This window comes from Podarcis gaigeae (genome assembly GCF_964106915.1).
Source record: "Podarcis gaigeae genome assembly, chromosome: 16".
Classification (NCBI taxonomy): Eukaryota; Metazoa; Chordata; class Lepidosauria; order Squamata; family Lacertidae; genus Podarcis; species Podarcis gaigeae.
The window spans coordinates 12,385,627-12,408,094 of record NC_139693.1 but is presented as its reverse complement, the minus strand read 5'-3'; the positions used below and the strand labels follow the sequence as shown (position 1 = coordinate 12,408,094).

The 22,468-nt window shown below is 46.8% G+C and overlaps 1 protein-coding gene and 1 long non-coding RNA gene across 3 annotated transcripts in view; one reads left to right on the top strand and one right to left on the bottom strand.

Annotated features, from left to right (window-relative positions):
- The window catches only part of DNAJC4 (DnaJ heat shock protein family (Hsp40) member C4), a 40,380-nt gene that overhangs the window by 2,816 nt on the left and 15,096 nt on the right, over positions 1 to 22,468 (top strand). For both annotated transcript variants that reach the window (XM_083716019.1, XM_083716020.1), the window contains exons 2-3: positions 8,403 to 8,544; positions 11,451 to 11,550. In XM_083716019.1, coding sequence (XP_083572145.1) covers positions 8,403 to 8,544; positions 11,451 to 11,550 — 242 coding nt within the window. The remainder of the gene's footprint in view (positions 1 to 8,402; positions 8,545 to 11,450; positions 11,551 to 22,468) is intronic.
- On the bottom strand, positions 15,912 to 20,112 carry LOC310833590. Its single transcript, XR_014558824.1, has 3 exons — positions 19,938 to 20,112; positions 19,391 to 19,517; positions 15,912 to 19,217 (listed from the first exon to the last, which is right to left on the bottom strand). It is a non-coding gene; the product is annotated as an uncharacterized lncRNA (long non-coding RNA).

The window sequence follows — 22,468 nt, the reverse complement described above, 5'->3', positions numbered from 1 at the left end:
AAAAAAATATTTTATTTTACAAAAAGTTTCTGTCTCTGTTTTGAAAGGAGTGGCCTGGCTATGTAGGGGTGAGTGTGAGCATTAGCTGAAGGGAAAAGATGATATCAAAAACTCTCCACCACCCTCTATATAGCACAGATTAGCAGATACCTTTCAACTTTATAGCAGTCCTTGTGGGATGAGGAGGCAAAACAAAGGTGTGTAAGAAGTCAGAGAGTTAAACCTGTTTTAGTGACCTAATTGCTGTTTGTTTTGCTGCTGTGTTTAAGGAATGCCAGGAGTTCATCTCGCCTTGCTCCCCACCCCCAGCTCCATTTGGGAGTATAATTCCCCCACCGCCCCATTGCCTGATGAAGGCTAAATTTGGGCTTAAAACAGCATGGAAATGGATGTTACATTTGTAGGTCAAGTGGAGTTTGTCAGGGACTTTGACATGTGAGACAGACCATGAAGAGAAACCAAAGACATTCTTGAAGTTTTATGGCTTTTTAAAATTGTGTTTGAAGATAATCCTTATTTTACTTACTACGTTCATCAAGTTACGTCTGTGTAAAACAATTCATATTGATAAGCATCTGCAGGCACAGTTCTGTGGCCATCCCATTTAACTTTTCTTCCAGTTGCACAAATCATACTATGTAAAACATTCTGGCTATTCTCCTTTAATTTAAAATACCACAGTCCACTAGGATTCCAGTTGTCCCCACTGAAAAAGTAGGTACTCTTGTGTGACTTGTTAACCCCAACTCTCTTATAGGCTACTTAAGACAGTGTGAGACAGTGTGAGATAAGAGTCCTTTTTGGGCACTAAAGCCTTTGGGTCAGCCTTCCCTAACCTGTGGCCCTCTCAATGTTGCAGGACTGCAGTTCCCATCATCCCTGACCACTGACCATGCTGGCTGGAGCTGAACTGAGAACTCTTCTTGAGAAGTTGGAATGTCCATAGATAGTCCGTAACACCAGAGCTGCTCGCCAATAAAGGTTGGAGGTAGAACTTGTCTTCTGAGGGCCAGTGGCTGTTATGTGGCATCAGGACATCAGAAGTCCATCTAGCATAGTGGTGGGGTACCTGTGGCCCTCCAGATATGGCCGGGCCTCAACTTCATTCATCCTTAACTACTGGCCATGCTGATGGAGTTCAGCAACATCTAGAGATCCCCAGATTGTGTCAGAACAGCATCAGTAGAAGAAGAAGAAGAAGAGTTTGGGTTTGATATCCTGCCTTTCACTCCCTTTAAGGAGTCTCAAAGCGGCTAACATTCTCCTTTCCCTTCCTCCCCACAACAAACACTCTGTGAGGTGAGTGGGGCTGAGAGACTTCAAGGAAGTGTGACTGGCCCAAGGTCACCCAGCAGCTGCATGTGGAGGAGCGGAGACGCGAACCTGGTTCCCCAGGATTACGAGACTACCGCTCTTAACCACTACACCACACTGGCTCTCAGTGCCATGAAGGCAGCAGGAGACAGTATGAGATTGGCCAAGCCAGGTCTAAATATTAGGAGCTTGGCCTTTTGACTTTGCTCATTCAACAGAGCAGACCATCGTTTAAGGAACAGCCATGGCTCAGTAGTCAAGCCATGTATAGGCAGGCCCAGGAAATACTGTTCTCTGAGATTCTGGAGAGCTGCTTCCATCCCATCAGTGGATTGAGGGACCTGTGAGGCCCTCCAAATGTTTTTCGGACTCCAGCTCCAGCCAGTGCCACCAATGGCCAGGGATAGTGGAAGCTCCTTGGGTGGCCATCTGTCATGTATGCTTTAGCGGTTGGACTTGATGACCCTTGGGATCCCTTCCAACTCTACAGTTCTATGATTCTGTGAACATCTGGGGGGTCTCAGATTTCTCATTCTTGGTGTTGACAATATTGAGGCAGATGGACTGACTTCCTGTGTTTGTGCACAATTGCCAGGCCAGCAATAGCCTCTCAAGGTTTAAATTCAGCTGGTAAAATTCTTGTGGCTTAGCTGTTAGCTCAGACTTGTCTGCCAGGTTACAGTGTACTCCCCTGGGTTAACCCAAGACCCCCTTCCCCTTGAATAGGCTACACTGGACTGAAGCAAGACTCTGTGCCTTCGGTATTTCCTGTGGGGGTTTAAGCACAGCATGCAACCGACAGCTTCAAGGTTGTTTTGTGTGCAACTGTAATACCCCGCAGGGGGCTCCAAGCCTGCGCATTTTAAGCAGCTGTCAGAGGCTTCAAATATTCCTTTCCTTCACCCCCAAAAGGCACCCTGTGCCTTTATTTCTGTTTTCTTTTAAGCAATTGTTGCTTGAACTTCTTGGGTCCTAAATTCCTCCAGTCTGCACTTCTTCTTGAAGTTCTCCCTAGGGTGCAACTAACCTGGCCTAGTTTAATAGGTAGTGCTTGCTGGTAAGCGACCGGATTACTGTGAAAACAAATGGCCTGTGGGTCCCGGCTGCTTTGTTTACTTGTCTTTAAAAAAAAAAGTTAATTTAAAAAAGGGGGGCAGAAATGATACTAGCAATAAAGCTGGATTGGCTCCCATTTGCTCCACTGGCTGAAAGGAGCAGTGAGGTTTTAAAAGTGAGTTGCAGCCTAAGCCTCGGTGTGCATGAGCTGTTCTAATTAGCATTTGGTTTGATTAGTATGGTGAAAGTTGCTGCAGGGACTGGGAGTCGCAGACACTGTGCCGTTACAGTTGAAATTTCTCCTTGGGGATATGATGAGCAAGTTCTTTCCAAACCTTTTTGCTTTTTATAATATGCAAACTTCAGAGTATGTTCATGTTGCTGCTTGTTCTGCATCCGGTTCACCCCTATTGCTAGCTTTTCAACCCTAATCTGCACAACATTAGCCACCATACATGCTGATCCTGTAGTTTCTTGACAAATACTGCTGTTTGATGCATTATTTTCTCAAACCAGCTTCAATCCGACTAGAAAAACAAGTCAGCAGTGATGTGAACATCACACACGCACACCTTAGCACTTTATGAATAGAGGTGCAAAGTGAGCTTTGCAAATTGTGGCTTACGTCAGCCACAGTGGTGACCTCAGTGTTGTGGTTTGTAGAACTATGGTTTGCCCAAACCATTGTTTACCTTGCATGAACAAAATAGCAAACTGTGGTTTGCCACAAATCGTCAAAAGAGGAGATACTATAGCCATCTTCAAATACCCAAAGGGTTGTCACATGGAAGCTAGCTTGTTTTCCCCTGCTCCAGAGGGAAGGACTCAAACCAATAGCTTCAAGTTATAAGAAAGGAGATTCTGACTAAACATCAGGAAGAGCTTTCTGACAGTAAGAGTTGTTTGACAGTCTCCCTCGGTAGGTTGTGGACTCTCCTTTCTTGGAGGTTTTTAAGCAGAGGTTGGATGGTTGTCTGTCATTGATGCTTTAGTTGAGATTCCTGCATTGCAGGGAATTGGACCAGATGACCTTTGGAATCCCTTCCAACTCTACAATTGTATGCTTCCATGAAACAGTATTGAAAGAGGGGTTGGGTATAACCATTACCACAAGCGCAAATCGTCAGGAGGGCACAATAAAAAGGATGCCTGGGAGGGGACCTAAGAGAGCAAGGACTGAATCCCTAGTCTCCTTGCTCCATTGCCTTTCTACCTGCTTTGAGACAGAAGCCCTGGTTGCTCTGACAAATGGGTCAGAAGGCTTCACTGTCCCTTATCTAAATATGATTGGGCTGTGCCTTCTGCTTGAAGGACACGAGTTTTCATCCAAAGGGACTAAATTGAGCTCTCCTGGGTCTACCAGACCATACAGTCATGTTAATGGAAGGCCAGCTGGCTCTTATCATTCCCTGATGAGAAAATATTGCTGTTCCTCGATCAGTAATCCATTTTATGAACACTGCTAGAAGAAAGTGCTATTAAGTTATTTTTTGGAATAAGGTTCTGTATGTGATTAACCTGGTGGTAAACTGTCCCAGCCCTTTCTGGAGAAGCCAGGGATTGAACCTGGCACCTTCTGCATTCAAAGCAGATGCTCTCCCACTGATCCACGGCCCGTCCCCAAGTGTTAGCTGCTGGTGCCTACAAAGCACCTACAACTGCCCTTTTGGGATGCTTGGCTTGGCCTCTTTCTATCTGATTGTTTGTTTGTTTTGTCCTGATTAATGGTGTAGAATTTATTTCCATGTGCTCCACACTGTAATGAGCCAGATGGTGTTTCTGCAAACTCTGAAACAAGGAGAAATAAACACTTAATACTGCTGAGTTGGCAGAAAGGAAGAGATGGTGGTGGAAACTCTCTCTCTCTCTCTCTCTTTCTGTGTGTGTGTGTGTGTGTGTGTGTGTGTGTGTGTGTAGAAGTACCTGGCCTACCTCTGAAATGGAAATAAATACAGTGGTACCTCAGTTTTCGAATGTAGTCTGTTCCGGAAGACCATTCGGAAAAACATTTGGAAACAGCTGCGCAAAAATTGGTCTGCCAATTTTTTAATAGAGAAAATTGAAAAAGATAACATATACACTCAGGAGAAGCTGTTGGACTTCCAAGCCGTGTTATAAAACGGAAGCATTTATTTCTGGGTTTTCGAAGTTCGAAAACCGAAATGTTCGACTTCCGAGACATTAAAAAACCAAGGTACCACTGTAAACAAAGGAAGAATTGCAATGTGCTGGGTCCACTGAATTAATCTGAAATGAGTTTAGCCTTATGTGGTGGGGGCCCAGCTGACTGGGCTCTGACTCGGGCCAGCAAAACAGTTTGCTAAAAATACACTGCTAGTCATCCAGGCAGGCAGTCGGTGCCCTTTCTCTCGGGGCAGTTTGCTCAGTCAAGGAGATGCAAGGAACCACAAGACTATAGAGCTGAAAGGGACCCCCAAGGGACTTTTGATCCAGCCCCCTGCGAGGCAGGAATCACAGCTAAAGAATCCCTGACAGGTGGTCACCCAACCTCTGTTTAAAAACCTCCCACAAGGGAGAGTCCACCACCTTCCAATGTGTTTGTTTTAAAAGTGTTTTCTTTTACCTTTGCAGGTATCCCCCCCAACTCCCCTTTGCCTCCCCTCTTTTTCCTGCATTGAGAAACCAAGGGATGGCGAAGTTAGAGGGGGTGATGATATTTGTGGGAAATATAATTCCTGCAAGCAGACGTTTTCTCTAAAATTGTGTTCTCTTGAATCCCAGGCGTCCCAGCATCTCCGTTGGGTGTGGGAAGCGGCAGAGCTCAGGGGCGGAGTGTCTGTTTGCATGCAGGACGTCCCATGCAATTCCCCACATCTGCAGGTGGGGCTAGTAGAGACCCCCTGCCTGAAACCCTGGAGAGCTGCCGCCAGTCAGCGAAGACAATACTGGGCTAGATGGACCAATGGTGTGTGACGCTCAGTTCAAGGCAGCCTCCTATGTCTGTCGTGTTATATTTTTAACTTCACAAGACTGTTATCCTGTGAGCGGTGGGGAGAGGTTGCAGAGAGAGGATTTGAGCCAGTGTAAGGCGCTTTGGGAAGCCAAACAGGTGGCAAATCCTTCTTTTATCTTGTAAAAAAACGGCAGGAAAATGACAGCGTATCCGTAACATCGCAAACCCGCTCCCCCCTTTTAACAGGCCTGCCTCCCACTGAGATGGTTTTCCTCTGCTTGGTTAATGTTTGCTTCAGCACTTCAGCTGTCAGGGTGGGGGCTGGCGGCTGGCCAGGCGTGAATTTTGCGGGGGGGGGGGGCTTGCTGATTTCCTCATCCCCATCAGCTCAGGAGCAAGCTAGCCGTCAGTGCGGCCTGGACCTGGAGGAGACAGCGAGAAATCATAATGATTATTCTGTTGTTGCTGAGAAAGGGCAAAGGGAGGCACGTTGATGGTTTTGCGGCGATGGGATGTGACAGAGAAAGGGGGGGGTCGCAGGGTGGTTGCCATAGCAACAACTCAGCCGAGTGACAGGGATGCAGATGGAGAACTGCATCTTTATAATTTTTGGCTCCTGATTAAAGGAGTGCCTGACTGAAGCCAGGGAGGGACCAGTGTCCCCTGGCCGCTTCAAGGTCAGCGGGAGATAACAGCCATGGGGCTCCTCCAGATTGGTAGGGTTGTATGTGTGTGTGTGTGTGTGTGATAGTCTATTCTGGAACATGCCATTGACACAATAATAGTGCATTGGTGCTGGATTTATACTGGACTGTCCACACATAATTCCATTCTATTAGCTGCTCTGCAATGCTTTCCCAATGTTTACCGTAGTATTGCTGTCCAGAGGGGGGCAGTCTTGCGCCGCAGAGCAACGAAAGGGGGACAAACCAGCCAGCCAAACACAAGAGCATTTGCGGCACAAAAAGTTGCAGGATTTTAGCAGGAAGTTACAAGGCACGCACTGTTTGGAAACATAGCGGTCCGTCCACCACAAAACCCTTTTCAGGCACAAACAATTATGGAAAGTGGGATTGTGTAGAATTGTCCCAGTAACAATCACAAGCCCCACAATGGGCAAAAGATTTCTGCATTGCAGGAGGTTGGAGTAGATTACACTTGTGGTCCCTTCCAAATCTACAGTTTGATGATTCTATGATTAAATACAGAATAAAAAGGACGTCTGGAGGGGGACATGTTTTCCAAAGGTTTGCTGTGGATTCTGATAATTGTTTGGCTCTGGATTAACACTGGGAACACCAGAGGCAGCTGTCAGGCAACGGGCCAAATTTGACATGTTAAAAGGTCAAGGGTTCAGCCAGTATAGCCCTTCTGCCTGGTGTACTATTTTTCTAGAAGCAAGGAAATAAGGATTCCTCCTACTTCTCTGGGAGAGAATTCAAACATGGAGTCTTGTGCCAGCACTGTGCAGAAATGAACAATCAATAGCATTTTCTGGGTGGGTGAAATCTGGGGATCATCGTCCACTTTCCTACTCAACGGCAGCATCTGATATGTGTGTTTTAGTTAATTTAAAAGCAGCCCTAAACTACTTAATAATTAAAATTCTCTAAGTGGTATACAAAAAATACAGCATAAAAAGATACAAGTGTGTCCTAAGATGAACTACGATGATGTTATCTCCCAATGCTTCCTACGGCTGTTATGGGGTTGTCTTGTTCTGTTTTTATGGTATGATGCATTGATGTTTAAAATGTATTCTTAAGTACTCGGAGATCTCCAGGTAACAAGTCTTATAAATAACAACAACAATAAAGGTGCACCATAAAAAACAGGAAAACAATATTTATAAGCATGATCCAATCTTATGGGTCAGAGAAAGTCCAGGCATAAATAGACATCTGAAGCAGCTGATGGATAATGCAATCATAATAATTTACTTACATGTTTTCTTACCTGTGCTTTAGTGTAAGATCCCATGCTGGGTGGCAGCAGTTTAAAAAATACAGTATTAAAAATAGTTCAAGTCAAATTACAATCCCAAGAATAGGGTAAGCGGGTCATGACATCATGACACACCCACACACCAACACCCACACCCACACACCCCTGAAGACACATCGCTTTACCCTGGCCTTGGCCTTTGACACCATATATATATATATATATATATATATATATATATATATATATATGGTGTCAAAGGCCAGGGTAAAGCAATGTGTCTTCAGCATACGATAAAAGCTATATAAAGAAAGGTGCAGGACACACCTCTGTGGGGTGGGAATTCCACAGCTTAGGGGCTGGCACAGAGAAGGCCCTCTCCCGTCCCACCAAACTTCCAAGGGTGGTGACCTTTCAGATAGTTGGGGCACCTTAGATTGGCCTTGAAAATGAACTGGAAACCAGTGCAGCTATATGGGAAAGGGAAGGGCTGCCACAACTGAAAGGAGCCAAGTAAAGCACAACCACCCATGAGTTCCTGGCCAGAGTTCATGGAAATAATGACCAGAAGCGCCTAGCCTGCTGGTTCTTCCAGTTGGGGTGGGTGAGACTCAAATCAGTCGTTGACCAGTCTATCCCCACCTATCCTGTCTTTGAAGACCCTCACAAACCCTGGACAATCCTAGCACAACAGCCCTTATGCTGTTTCCAAGTTTTTAAAGAATCCCCCCCCCATTGGGGTCCCCAGTACAAAGTACACAAGGCATTCACCAGAGAGGTGCCACTTGGTGACATGGTGCCCTCTAGATGTTTCAGGACTGAATGGGACAGTTTGAGAGGATCAACTTGTTTTCAAACCTGCCATCTCAAGGAAAAATCCTTTCGGGGGACTTTGCCAGTGCTTCCTGATGCACGTCTTTTAAATAAAATAATCTTGGCTTGGCAGCAAGGCTCTCGAGGTCACCTTACCTGAGCCACTTTTAAATTTTGGTTTCACTCTCCCAAGTGCAGCACGGGGGATGTTCATTATGCTGGCCTAGCTTACAAGGCCGTTGTGCGGATTACTGAGTCAGTCTATGCCTGTGAAATGCTTTTAAGATCTTAAAGCACCACACAGACACACCATCCATCAACTTCAAATCCCAGATGCCTTCCCTTTCTTTCTCTTTCCTAGGTCGGCATCTTCCCAGGACCAGGGTGTGGCGCTCTTCGGGAGGTCTGAATATGACATTAGCCATTCCCTTTTCCATGTGCCGTTGCTGCTGGCTGTGCCAAAGTGCCAGGCATCGAGTGTTTTCTACCGCGTTCTGCAGCCGGTGAGTGCTCTCCTCCTGGCTCATTTGGGATGTATTACAATGCAGGGCCTTGAACAAAGCTCGGGACGAACACTATGAGAGCAGACTTCTGATGATGCATTGGCAATAGTGTGCCCGCCATACACTGAAAGCACATAACTTCCTCCCACAAAGAATCCTAGCAACCATAGTTCACCCCCTCCCAGAACTACAATTCCCAGCACCCTTAACAAGATGCAGTTCCCAGGATTCTTTGGCGGGAAGCCGTGTGATTTAAATGTGTAGTGTCTATGCAGCCTAAGTCTGAATCTTGGCTTCTGCCAAAGACGTTTCTCTTCCATTTCCCCTTCTGGCTCCATAGAGTCCTCAGTCTCCTCACCTGAAGAAAGGGGAACCAGTCCCAGGGTCATGACAGGATGTTGGGGACATGAACCCAGGACCTCGTGGCCTTAGGCTGGGACTTAAGCCTGGTGTGCTATCCAACACTTGTGTGTGCTCTCAGTCCACAGAGCCCCTGTCAGTCACAGAAAAGGACTTAGGGGTGTTGCAATACCAGGCAGGTGGAATAAGGCCTCTGGAGTGACTTCACCTGGGATAAATACCATAAGGCTGGTAAGAGAGGGGAAGGGCCGTAGCTCAGTGGTAGAGCAACTGCTTTGTATGCAGAAGGTGCCGGGTTCGATCCCTGGCATCTCTCTGTGGGGCTGGAAATGTCCTCTGTCTGAAATCCTGGAGAACTACTGCCAGTGAGGACACAGAACTGAGCAGGGCAGAGCAATGGTACAAGGCAGCTCTTGCCCACCCCAAATATATCTTCTGTACTTCCAGGTCCCTTCTACTGCTCTCTGGAGTATTCTGGATTCAGAAGAGGGTGCCCACAGGCTCCCCCACGCCGCACTCAGGGGATCACCCCATTGCATTTGCCCAGCATATGAAATCTCCCTTGTTCTTCTTTTGTCTCCAGTGGCAAGGAGCCACGAAGCGTAACAGCCCACCCATTTTGCAGGCCTGCACCTGTTTAATTCTCTCTCTCCTTTCCTTTAACTATTTACTCTGGTTGAATTATCAAGATTTATTCCCAAAACAAAAAAAGGAATCACAGGAGAAAGGAAGTGGGAGAATTGCATCCCCTTCCATTGGCAAGCTGCTCCCATTCTGGTCCTTACTGATAACAGAGTATTTTGGTTGGTGGATTGCGGAGGATATTATATACACAGCTGGTGGATGTTATGCATATTCTTTTCAGTCTTGTCCTCTTGAGTTTGTAATGAACCGCCTGTTCTTTTATTTCCTCTCTCTCTGTATGCATGTGTGTGTGTGTGTGTGTGTGTGTGTGTGGAGAGGGGAGACTTATTTCTTGCATATCGTTTACCAAGCACTCTTCACAGTGATTCTTGAATTTTGTGTACCCAGGGGAAGGAGGGAAAGAGCCCTGTATGTCAGCTCCCAGTGCCACCCTCAGCCTGTTTGCTTTTCTGAGCATCCTCTAGACTAACGTCCTGTGTTGTTGTTTAGTAAAAACCACAGCTTAGTGGGAGAGTGTCTGCTCTGCATGCAGAAGTCTCCCAGGTTCAATCCTCTCATCTCCAGGTAGGAGAAAAAACTCCTCTCTGTAACACTGGAGAGCTGTTGCTATTCTGTATAGATCAGGAACCTCATGTTTGGAAGTCAAACGCACCCCTCAAAGCCTCTCTGGCCCCCAAGACTCTCCCTAGGCCAGGCTTCCTCAACCTCAGCCCTCCAGAAGTTTTGAGACTACAATTCCCATCATCCCTGACCACTGGTCCTGCTAGCTAGGGATCATGGGAGTTGTAGGCCAAAAAACATCTGGAGGGCCAAGGTTGAGGAAGCCTGCCCTAGGCCACCGCCACCCCTTTCCAAGCCACACCCAAGCCTGGCAACTTTCTTGAGTGTTTCTTGCCTGGGATGAAATGTGCCCTTGAACTCTAAAAATGCCTTTTGCTTGCTTGGATGGAGGACAGGAAAGGGAGTGTGAGCATGTGTGGACCACGAGTTGTCAACGTTTTTGGACCAGACTTCAAATTTTAAGAGAACGCCACTGACACAACACAATAGCATCTCTCTCTCTGTCTCTCTCTGTCTCTCTCTCTCACACCCCTATGATGTTGCTGTCCATCAGCAACAAGGAGCATTCCTAGGTACCAGAAAAAGTATCCAAGGTAGCCACACTCCCTTTCATTTCACAGAATCACTGAAAAGGTACCAGCACATTTAGCATTATAATTTTCTTTATTTTATTAAAATATTGTTTTATTTATTTAATACATAACAATGACCAAAAAAAAGAAAGGAAAGAATACAAAACCAAAATCCCAACTCCCCCCCCACCCCCCGAACTCATCAATCTGGTTAAGTTTGCCAAAATCCATTCTGTGATTTTGGTAGTTGCCATTTATCAGCAAAGTGTTTTATAAAAGGATGCCGTATGTCAACAAAATCATTTGCATCATTTGTATTATTTGATGCATGTAATCTCTTTGTTATTTTTTTTCTGATACAGCAAATAGATCATACATTCTGTTTCCAACGAGAGATACGCAGATGCTCCAATCCTCTCCTAACTTTCTCTCTAGGAATGGTAAAGACTTACTTAAAATGGCCACACTAGTGCTTGGTGGCGCATGTCAGAGCCAATGTGGTGTAGCTGTGGGACTAAGACCTGGGAGACTAGGATCCAAGTCCCCACTCGGCCAGTCACTGTCTCTCAGCCTAATCTACCTCCCAGGGTTGTTGTGAGGATGAAATTGGGAGGAGGAGAACTATGCATGCCACCTTGAGCTTGGAGGAAAGGAAGTACATGAATGTGATAAATAAACAAATGTCAACATTGAGAGATTTGTGGGCGGGGAGGAGACACGGGTGATGACGTCAGTGTAACCAATTCCTCCTCCTCCTCCTCCTCGTAGGTCGCCAGCCAGAAACAGCAGCTACTATGACCTGCTGGGGATCAAGCAGGATGCCACCCTGGAGGAGATCAAGCAGGCCTTCTTCAGCAAGTCAAAGAAGGTGTGTTATAAAATGGGTGGGAGGGACAGAGGGATATACATTTGCAGGAGGAAACCGCACCCCCTGAAGCCGACTTGGTGAGCATACACATCCTACATTTAAAGCACACCCTCTGCCCTCCAAAGAATCCTGGGAACTATAGCTCACCCCCAGAGAGCTACAGTTCCCAGCATCCTTAACAACCTACAGATCCCAGGGTTCTTTGGGGGAAACCATGTGCTTTCATCGTATGTTATGTACACAAGGGTGGCTGAACCTCTGCATTAGGATGCTATGAGAGGCTACCTGCTAGGCCAGAGATGGAGAACCTTTGGCCACTCAGATGTTCTTGGACTCCGGCTCTCGTCACCCTCAGCCAGCATAGACAACAGTCAGTCCGTCAGAAGTGGATGGGAAGATGTGCCAGAAGGTGTGGGGTAACCCTTCCTGGAAGCATATGCACAGTAAATAGCCGACATCATTTAACCTTCCCACAAACTTTGTGTGGGAAAAATAGGATGGAAGAGGCTGTTGGGAAGTGACCACTGTGGATTACGTTGGATGGGAAAAGGGCAAGTAAGCTTTGTGTGTGCTGTAACTTGGGATGGATTGACCTGTCACTTTCAGTTTCTCATTTCCCCCATCTTAAATTCTGTCCCCCACATTTCCACATCAGTTTGCATAAAAATGCATCAGCATGTACATATTTTTATATGCACTTTTGCCTACTCCATATATTTTTGCAAACCAATTTCCTCTAATATAATGCCTTTTTTTACATGCTATTTTTACTAATGTTTCTATTTAATGCACACTTTAGCCACTCTGTGCATTTTTTTTTATATGCATTACTTGGCTGAAGAGCTGCATTGCAAAATTCAAAAAAGCACAAATTTCGGAGGAGGGCTGTGTTTCGCTTTGCCCATTATTTTGAATGCAGATTTGGTAGGTTTGCCTTTGAATGTGAACTGAATCAAAATTTTCTTGCACCCATGGCTGTCATTTAAGGCATCTCTAAAGCTACCTAAAACATCCTTTGCATACAGTCAGGTGTGTCCCAGATCTTCTCCTCTCCCTTCTTCCCTGAAGAGGGCAGTGTTGAGCCAAAAGAGCCCTGGATCCACTTCCCGAAGGAAAACCAGCACAGTGTTTGTTTTTGCAGGAGGGTGCTCCTTTGAATTCCTCTTCTGCTTTAGAAAGAGACAACCTGGCTTTTTAAAATCTGTTTCCTGTGCTCTCAGCCCAAAGGTACCCCAGAGCTGTCTCTACCATATAAATAGCCTAGGCAGCCACTTAAGGTGGTAGACCTCAAATGGCACTCACCATACTGCAAAGAACAGGCATATTTGCAGTGACTGACTCTGCTTTTGAATGTGTCAAGCCAAAATGATTCTTGCATTGTAGCATCATGCTGGCAGAGCATCCCTGGGCAGAAGGTAGGAGGCTGCCTTATACTGAGTCACCTCATTGGTCCATTGAGCTCAGTATTGTCTACGCTGACTGGCAGCGGCTCTCCCAGGTTTTCAGACAGGGAGTGTCTCTCAACCCTATTTGGAGATGCTCAGGATTGAACCCAGGACCTTCTGCATGGCATGGCTGATGCCCTACCACTCAGCAATAGCCCCTTCCTTCTGGTGCACTTCCAGTGTCTGTGGTTAGTTGGCCTTGCAGGAAGTATCGTAGGGTAACCCACCCTTTCTGGAGCCCATGGACACATTTGCACCTCCTGCTGTGAGGCAGGGCCTTTCCAGATGTCTGTTCTGTTGTGCATTCGTGACAATTTGTGCTCACGATGCTATTATGGCGGTCACACGCAATCCCACTTTCCATGGTTTGTACCTGCAAATGCTTTGGGCTGGTTACACTGCTTCATTCCCAATCAGTGCATATTCTGTAACGTCATGCTGAAACTTTTTTTGTAAAGAATATTTATTGAGATTTTACAAAGACATAAATTACCAAATACAAAAAAAAAAATGAAAAGAAAAAGATAAAAAAGAAAACATACAAAAATACATAAAAAAGAAAAAAGGAAAATAAAAATACAAAAAATGAATAGATAAAAAAAGAATTAAAAACAAATCCATTTTTTATAACTTTAAACTCATTTTTATACAGAAATGTTCTGGTTCCTTTTTTGTCCCGCTTTTGTGGTGCTACAGCCCTTCTAGACGGCAGTGATGTGGTGTCATTACTGGATGACGATGCATGAAGAGGAGTGGTGGGAGGCACCAGCTGGGGAACCCCCAAGGGAAGAAGACTCAGAGCCAGGAGATTGGTGGTGGAATGAGGCTGGGTGGTCAGAGGGAGAAGGGAGCAGACTGGGAGGAGGAGGTGTTGGAAGCTGTAGAGGTAGCAGGGTTTAATGAGCAGGGAGAGTCTGTGGCAGAGAGCAGCCCAGAATCAGAGGCAGAAGCAGAGGCTGGAGAGGAGAGGGGCCAAGAGGCAAAGATGAAGAAGTCAGAGAGTCTGCCCCTCCTGCTGTGATCAGCTCCCCTTCCCCCTAGTCTCACAGAACCAGAAGAGGTATGAAGAGGGCGGAGCCAAGGCTAGCAAGGCGGCAAAGTCTCAGATTGCTTGGGAAGGACTCAGAGAAGGAGACTTAAAGAACTGTGGGAACGCGGGGACCTTCAGTCCCCTCAACTGCCTCAGTGGGGCAAGATCTAACAGGACAAGTTGCTGTGCTCACTAGGCCAGGCCTCTTGAGCTTTCTTGATTCTTCGAACAAAGTGTTAACTTCACAGATGCCGTGTGAGTTGACACCTGCTGCTGACACGTGGGAACATCAGGGAAGCATCATGAAACAAGAATAAATCTGCCACTAATGCTCAAGTATCGTGTCAAAAATATGCTGCCGAACACACCCTTAATAGGGCACCAGTCTGGAGGGGCCCACGGTTAGAGTGGCTCCAGTGAATATTTCTCTCGGCTTGGCCAGGCGCCACTAAAGAGGAAGCAGACCCCCCTCAGTGCCAGAGGAGGCATTCAGACCCTTTTGATGTGGTTGCAAAATCTTCCACAGAGCAATTAGTAATCCCTCTGCTTGGTGCTTTTAACTTCCAGCGTGGATGAATTCAGGACAGTTGCGTCTCCAGCAATTAGGTCCCCCCCCCCCCCCCGAAGATCAAGACTGCTGGATTTCTGGGGCAAAATGTGTTTAAACCTGCTCTGCTCAGACCTAAGCTCGTTAAGGCAGTACTACCGTCTGTCTTCGCAGAAACCTTACGCAAGTTTCCAGGTATTGTGCCCTTCAAATGTGCACAGTCGCACAGTATGCAAGCATTGGATTTAATTGTGTGGAATCCTGAAAATCTCAGCCTTCGTTTTAAAGAAAAAGAAAATAGTTTCTAGGCTTTACGACTGCAAAGGATGTTGTTTGGAAGCCATGCCTTTTTCCAGGGCTTTCTAGAGTAGCAAAAGTGGGACTGGAAATAAGCTTCTATAGACCACATAATTCTCCCATCTTTCACTGCTGTGGGCCAGATCTCCCATCCTTTTGAAAACATCCAAGGCCCCTTCAGATGTCCCTTTTTTATTATTGAGATTATTATAGTGAGTTATAGTAGATGTCCCTTTTATTGTGCATTATTAGTTCTCACAATGGTACCAGGCCGTTATACACAATTCTGCTTTCAGCACTGTTTGTTTTTGCAAATGTCTTGGGGCAGACAGACTGCTTCATTTCTAACCAATGAATGTCCCGTGGCTTCTTTCTGAAATCCTATAACTTTTTTATGTCATAAATATTCCGGGGTTTGTTAGTTTCTGCCCTGCTTTTGTTGCACTATAGAGTAGGAATGCCACAAGAACTCTGTAACATTAAGAAAGTATCACCGATCCACTAATACAATGGATCGATGTTTGGACAGTCCAATATAAGCCCACCACTGTTATTGCATCAGTGCCATGTTGCAGAGTATGCCCACCCCCAAACCCCAGCAGTCTGGAGGGGCCCCCGGCAGTTGCAAAATGGATTACATTGTGCAAGCAGGTCACTTGTGCTTTTAAAGACTGCTAGAATTTCAGAGCTGCAAATCTGGGCTCCCTCTGCGTGGAATTTGTGTGGGGTGGGATTCCCAGCTGTGCAGTAGCAGCTCTTGCTGTGTGTCCCGTTTTGTTTTTATCCTTTAGCCATTACAAAACAACAACAACCCACTAGATCACTTTCAGCAGAGGTAGCCCTGTGCCAAGTGTTTTATAGCCTCTCTCGCCATCTGCGCGCAGCTGTTTTTCGTCCCTCTGCCCCTGCAAAAAGTGACATCTTCCAGACCTGCCGCCATCCTTTTCCCCCACCACTCAGAAAGCAGCTTTGCATCTGTTCCCTCCCCATCCCAGCTATTTAACTGATCGCTTCCAAGTGGTACTTGGACCTCTGGGGACGGGACAGTTTGGCCTTTGCTTCTGGTTGGGCTCAATGTCCCCAGTTAGTAACTGCATTAGGGATGGGAGAGTGAGGAGCTATTTTGAGACCAAGCCCTTGCACCAGTAAGGAAGAGAACATTCGAGCCAACTCCCGTCCGGATGATTGGGGTGGAGGGTGTGACAAATCAGAAGTGGAGGCAATTTATTCAGAGGTGTAAGGTGGGGTGGAGGGAAAACTGCTTTATTTGTTGGCCGGGCCTGTGGCCAGTGGCCAGTCCTCCTCTTGCACATTTTGTCCCCATTAGTAGCCATACTGCATTTTTATAAAAACAGGCATTAAATCCTCAAACAGGGATGGACTAAGACCTGGGAGACCAGGGTTCAAATCCCCACTCGGCCTTGAAGCTCACTGGGTGAACTTGGACCTGTCACTACCTCTCAGCCTAAGCCACCTCACAGGTTTGCTGTGGGGATTCAAGGGGGAGGAGGAGGAGGAAGAGAAACACATACCCTGCCTTGAGCCCCTTGGAGAAAAAGGTGGGGTATAAATGCAACAAATAAATAGTAATACCAGATAGTAATAAATAATAATACCAGAGAGTTCCAATGGAAAAGGAAGTGGGAATTGCAGGAGTTTGCATGTTTGTTTGTGGTTGGGAATGAAAACCAGTCAAATGAATTTGATTGGCATTTTTCCACATCATTGTTGCTTCTAAGTCCACAAACACTGCACAATTGATGAGGTGTTTGGTTTTTTTTACATTGTTTTGATGCTTCCTTTACATTGAAATGAATATATGTTACTTAAAGAGTTACATAGTTACAGACAGTGAGCATTTGACAGAAACTGAACTGCAGCTCAGTGGAAACACCACTGATTGTGACTAACGTTTTTGCCTGGATGATGCGGCCCTTTGGGCTTCTTTGTATGGCCCTTGGTACCCTCTGCTGGCCGCAATCCTTCGCTGGCCCTGCTTTGCACCCTGAGTGATTTTCCTTGGATGGAATGTGTAACTTGAACTCTGATAATGCCTCTTGCTTGTCTCAGTGGAGGACAGATTAACTGGCTTTCCTTGATTTGTTGTTGTTTGTGTTTTTAAAGGGTCGCATTATTCTTTTAGATTTTTATCTGCATGCTTCAGCTATAAACTGCCCTGTGACTTGTGCAGAGGGTGGTATATCACTTACAAATGCATTAAAAAATATAGAGAGAGTGTGTGGAAAAAGTAGCTTACAGTACAAAGCTAGAATATATCTTTGATGGTCCACTCACTTTTGCCTCTGGCACGTGGCCCTCAGACAGCTGTCCAGAAGGGAGTGCGGCCCCCCAATTGAAAAGGGTTCCCCATCCCTGAGATGGCAGGTGACAGAAAGGAGTCTGCTCTGTTTGAGACTCTTTGAAAGCTGCTGCCATGCAGAGGAAACATGTTGGACAAATACAGTGGTACCTCGGGTTAAGAACTTTATTCTTTCTGGAGGTCCGTTCTTAACCTGAAACTGTGCTTAACCTGAGGTACCACTTTAGCTAATGGGGCCTCCCACTTCCGCCGCACAATTTCTGTTCTCATCCTGAAGCAAAGTTCTTAACCCGAGGTACTATTTCTGGGTTAGCAGACTCTGTAACCTGAAGCGTCTGTAACCCAAGGTACCACTATAACTTCATATATCTTCCTGCATTCTCTTACCAAGACCTGATTTTACACACATAGCATAAGGTACAGAGTCCTGAGATGGCAGAAGTGGACCGGGCCACTTCATGATCTTTTTTCCCTCCTGTAAAAGCATAACAAGCAAACCTCCCTCCACTGATGGAACAGATCCATCCCTTCTCTGTCAGCTCAGTCACTCGCCTGCGTGGGACTTCCGGTCGCCTGTGGCTACCAGGGGCAAGTTGTCAAATGCAAGGCCGATTTAAGCCATGCACGTGAAAGTCCCCCTGCTGCTCCACTGCAAAATCTCCCTCTTCCAGAATCCCTTCTGGGGAAACCCCTGCCCTTGTTCTGTGGCGAAACCGTCTCTCCCAGTTGTGGCCACTTTGGCTGGCTCCCTCCTTCACCCGCCTCTGGCCTCCGCTGCTTTGGAGGGCTGCCCAGGAATCTTAGCATTGGGAATCTTTTTATCTCTTTTGGCTGGGCGGAAGGGCCTCTAGTCTGGGCCAATGTGGAGCACGTTTGCTTGTTTCTCTAACCCGGGCGGGAATTAAAACGAGCTGGAGTGAGAGCGGCAGTGGCGATGTCAAAAGGCCCCACGTAGCTTGTAGCACTTCCCATCAATCTTTAACTGGGGCTCTTTCCCTTTCTTTGCTTTCGTCTGTGGCTTGCCTCATCCCCCCACCCAAGTAGATTTTTAACATAAGGTGGTCCGCTAGGGGCACGTTCTGTCCCTTTCGCCAGCTCCACTCCCTCCTTCTCCCTTCCACCCTCATGCAGCCCTCTCCTGCTAGAGGAGAGTGAGCCAGGCCTGCAGGAGAGAGGGGAGATCATACTGGGGGAAAGGATCAAGGCAGACCAAACATTGTACAATTTGGGGGCGTTCCAGGCACTCTTGCAAAAGTTTTGGAGCTGGCTCGGTGCAAAGGGGCAAGATGCCTCTAAGGCTTTAGAATCCGCCTGCCTGCGATTGGTTAACATCTTCCCCCTCCCCATCCTTGCCCCATCTATGCAATATAAATGTCTCCACCACCACCCCAGTCTTGCAGAGTCTTATCGTAATCTGTCTGCCAGGGGTCGAGCGGAGAGATGGGTCTTGCATACCTTCAAGTTCACTATCAGACCGCTGAGGTAGAAATGGCAATGTTTGGTTGGCTTGGGTTGCAGTGAAAACGAAGGAGGGTTTCTCAAGACCGAAGCTCTTAATTGGGCAGGAGGGATTTGGCAATGCCTGGGCATCAGAAGAGAACAACCACCACCACCCCAGGCCTAGTTGGTAGCTCAATACCCCTTTTGGCTGAAGGAGGTAAAGTCAGTCCTGCTGTACTCACATCCCCTCTCCCCCACCTCACTTCATGCAGTTCTTCCTGTAAGCAGCAGCCCAGTGGCCAGTGTTTGCTGTCTAGCGCCATTCCCGAAAGCTACCTCTTGCAAGGTAAATAGAGAGGAGACCTGTGCCTGGGGCCAAAGAGGAGCGTCCCAAGTGCACACGAGGACAAAATCAGCCATCCTTGGCTGCAGGGAGGGATCAACAAGCCGCTCACTTTCAGTTTCTTATTTTTCCACTCTTAATTTCAGTTTTTCACATTTCCACATCTGTTTGCAAATATACATACATGCATACATTTGTTTTTTAATCCTCATGAAAATTCACCAGTGTTTCAGTATGCATTTCTTCTAATGTACACAGTGGCGTAGCGTGGGTTGTCAGCACCCGGGGCAAGGCAAGTAATTTGCGCCCCCTAACCCGTGGATTTTAGCAGGGGCAGAGAGCTGCGAGTGCGAGCGCGCCCCCCCAGATGTTGCGCCTCGTGCGGCCGGCCCCCCCTGCACCCCCCACGCTACGCCACTGAATGTACACATTTCCCCCCCCCCATATGCAGTTTCCCCTAATACGTATATTGTTGCAACTGTTCCCTAATGTATTTTTGCACACATTTATTGTTGTTGTTGTTACTACTACTACTACTACAACTACTACTTGTAACTTGCAACATGCGTGCATTTAATCTATGCACATTCAGCTTCCCACAATAAATAATAATAAAATATTATTATTATCAAGCACTTCAGAATGCTTGATATGAGAGCCACCTTCAACTATCCATGGAAGGTGGAGCAAGCTTGTTTTCTGCTGCTCCAGAGGGTACAACCCAAACCACTGGATTCATATTATGAGAAAGGAGATTCTGACTAAACATAGGAATCGCTTTCTTCTGGTAAGAGCTGTTCAGCAGTGGAATGGGTTATGTGGGAAGGTGGTGGGCTCTCCTTCATAAGAGGTTTTTGAAGAGAAATTGGCTGGCCCATCTGTCAGGGATTTTTTACCTGTAATTCTTGCATTGCAGGGATTGGACTGGATCCTGCTCGGGATCCCTTCCAACTCTAGGATTCTACGAACTACTCATAAAGCAGAATGATCTGCAGGCAGCCCTCTATCAATCCACTACTAATGCACTGTTACGCTATCAGTGGCGTGTTGCAGAACGCACCTACCCACACAAAACCAGTTTGGAGGGACCTTAACCCAAAGCAGCTGCCCAATGGCGGCTTGGCAGAGGAAGGGCTTGCACAGGGGCAGTGGCATAGCGTGGGGGGTGCAGGGGGGCCGGCCGCACCGGGCGCAACATCTGGGGGTTAGGGTTGGGGGGCGCAAATCCACGGGTTAGGGGGCGCAAATTACTTGCCTTGCCCCGGGTGCTGACAACCCACGCTACGCCACTGCACAGGGGTTCAAAAGGCTGGAGGCGCTGGGAGTGGGGACACATTTTGGGAACCCACAACCTTGTCCCAGCCAGGCTCTTCCAAAAAAGACAGATCACAGCTGGGACTCTTCCTTTGCTTGGCACATTCCTGCCCCTGCCCCCCCCACATCGCCCTCTGTCCCTCTCTTCCTACCCTGGTATTTTAAACCAGTGGAGAATAAGGTCTGCCTGTGTGCATTTGACCTGCTGCTTTAAAACAATTGCCTCCCCCTCCAGCTCGCTTGTTTTCCTGCGTCAAATCTCTTAATTAACCATTAGGGAGGATTTATTGGTTTGCCCAGCAGAGCAAGCGTTTTTCTTTTGCAAGGACATTGAGCTTTGCGCTTCCTTTTTAGCTGGGGAGGATTGACGGTGGGGCTGGGTGAGGGACCGGCAGGCTATCCGTAACTCTTTAACATTCTGAACATCTATTTAACTGCCGGGCATCATGGCTAGGGAAGGGGGGCAGGGAGGGGGAGAAAATTGGTTCATTTCACAGTCCAGACGAACCTACCAAGTTCACAGTTCCCCAAACAATTCACGAACCAAAACACAGCCATCCGTCGAGAGCCCTACTTCTCTGAATTTTGCAATGCATTTCTGCAGCCAAAAGTGACGTCCACAAACATGCTATGGTAAGGGATGCGTAAAATGCATTTGTTGCTGAAAATAATGTACAAAAAGCCCCACGTTAAATTGCTTGCAAAAATGTGCGTATTAGGCAAAGTTGTGTTGTGTGTTAGAAGAAAACGTCGCACTAAAATCTTGATGAATTTTCGTAAGTTTGCATGCTGACGTGTACATGCGGAGAACTGGATTTAAGAATGGGAAAAAGGAGAAACTGAAGTTGACATACTTGCCCTGTCCCTAATACTGGCTAAAGGGCCTGAAAGGAGCAGGATGTTGTGCTGGGCTTCCTCCCCCCCTCCCCCCACCCCCCGCCACTTCCCCATGTAAGGGGAAAATCTGCACGCAGCCTCCAACTGAAACAACCCCCTTATCGCTCCAGAACATCTTTGTTGTCCACTGCTCTGGCCTCCGCTGAGTGATGCCAGCTTTGCATTGTGGGGAGCCAGCCGGGGGTGGGGGGCCGGAAGACGGGGGAGAGGAAATAAGGGATGTTTGCTCTTCTGTGGTCATGAAACATATTACAGTCCCGGGAGGCTGTATTTGCCTTCAGCTGACGAGCGCGAGTGCCATGTGTTTTGGAACCAAAGTGAGTGAGAGGCTTTTTGCAGCCACCAAGTGTTGATGAAATAAACAGATTTTTTTTAAAAAGAACAGTAAAGGAATATGCTTTTCAGGAGCTGAATTACTTGATTAGGAATCATCGTCCTTTGAGAAAATGCTACAAGGGGCCTTCTCCAGACTGCTGGGTCGTCCCCCCCGCCAAGTATATTTATTGGTTCAATAATAGTGCATCAGTGGCAGATTCATACGAGAATGCCAATACATTGTTCTGAGTTATTAGTTATTTTGTGATGCTCGTTCAACGTTATTGCCCTTATTGTGTCTGGGGGGGCACTCCTGCTCTGTAGCACAAGAAAGACACAGAACCCTCTGAACGCTTCTGGTGCGAAATGTTAGCAAGGGTTTGGCAGGAAATTTTAAGACTTGCACCAATGGGGAATGAAGCAGCAAACAGGGTCACGTATAACTGCCTCAATATCACCGTGATCCCAAAACATCATGAATGCGCAATTTTTAAAAAAGACGTCTAGAGGTGCTGCTTTTAATTCAGGTTGCACAGTTAAAGTGAGTTTGGTGCTCTTGTGCAGCAAACATCTCTCAGCCCCCCCCCCCCAAAGCCTGATATTTATGATAAGGAAAGTGAGAGGTAAATTCACTGCAAGGTGTCTGTGTGTGTAGCGGGGAATAACAATTGCTTGACACAACAATGCAATTCAACCTCCATGAAATCAAGCCAGAATGGTCTCTGACCTCCTTTCAAACTTTGTTCAAACAAATTAGGATGAACTGGTCAATTAACTGGTTGCCAGGAAGCAGCCAGAACCAACCTGAAAGTTTAAGATTTTGTGGTGGAGACAGCAAAAGAGAGATTTGTCGTGTGGCTTCATGGTAGTTAACAGGCGTTTAAGAATTGAATGGGAGCACTGAAATACTTCAACCAGCTCCTGGAAGGAGGAAGAGGAGGAAGGCCGCTTTGTTTTCTACAAACTTGAC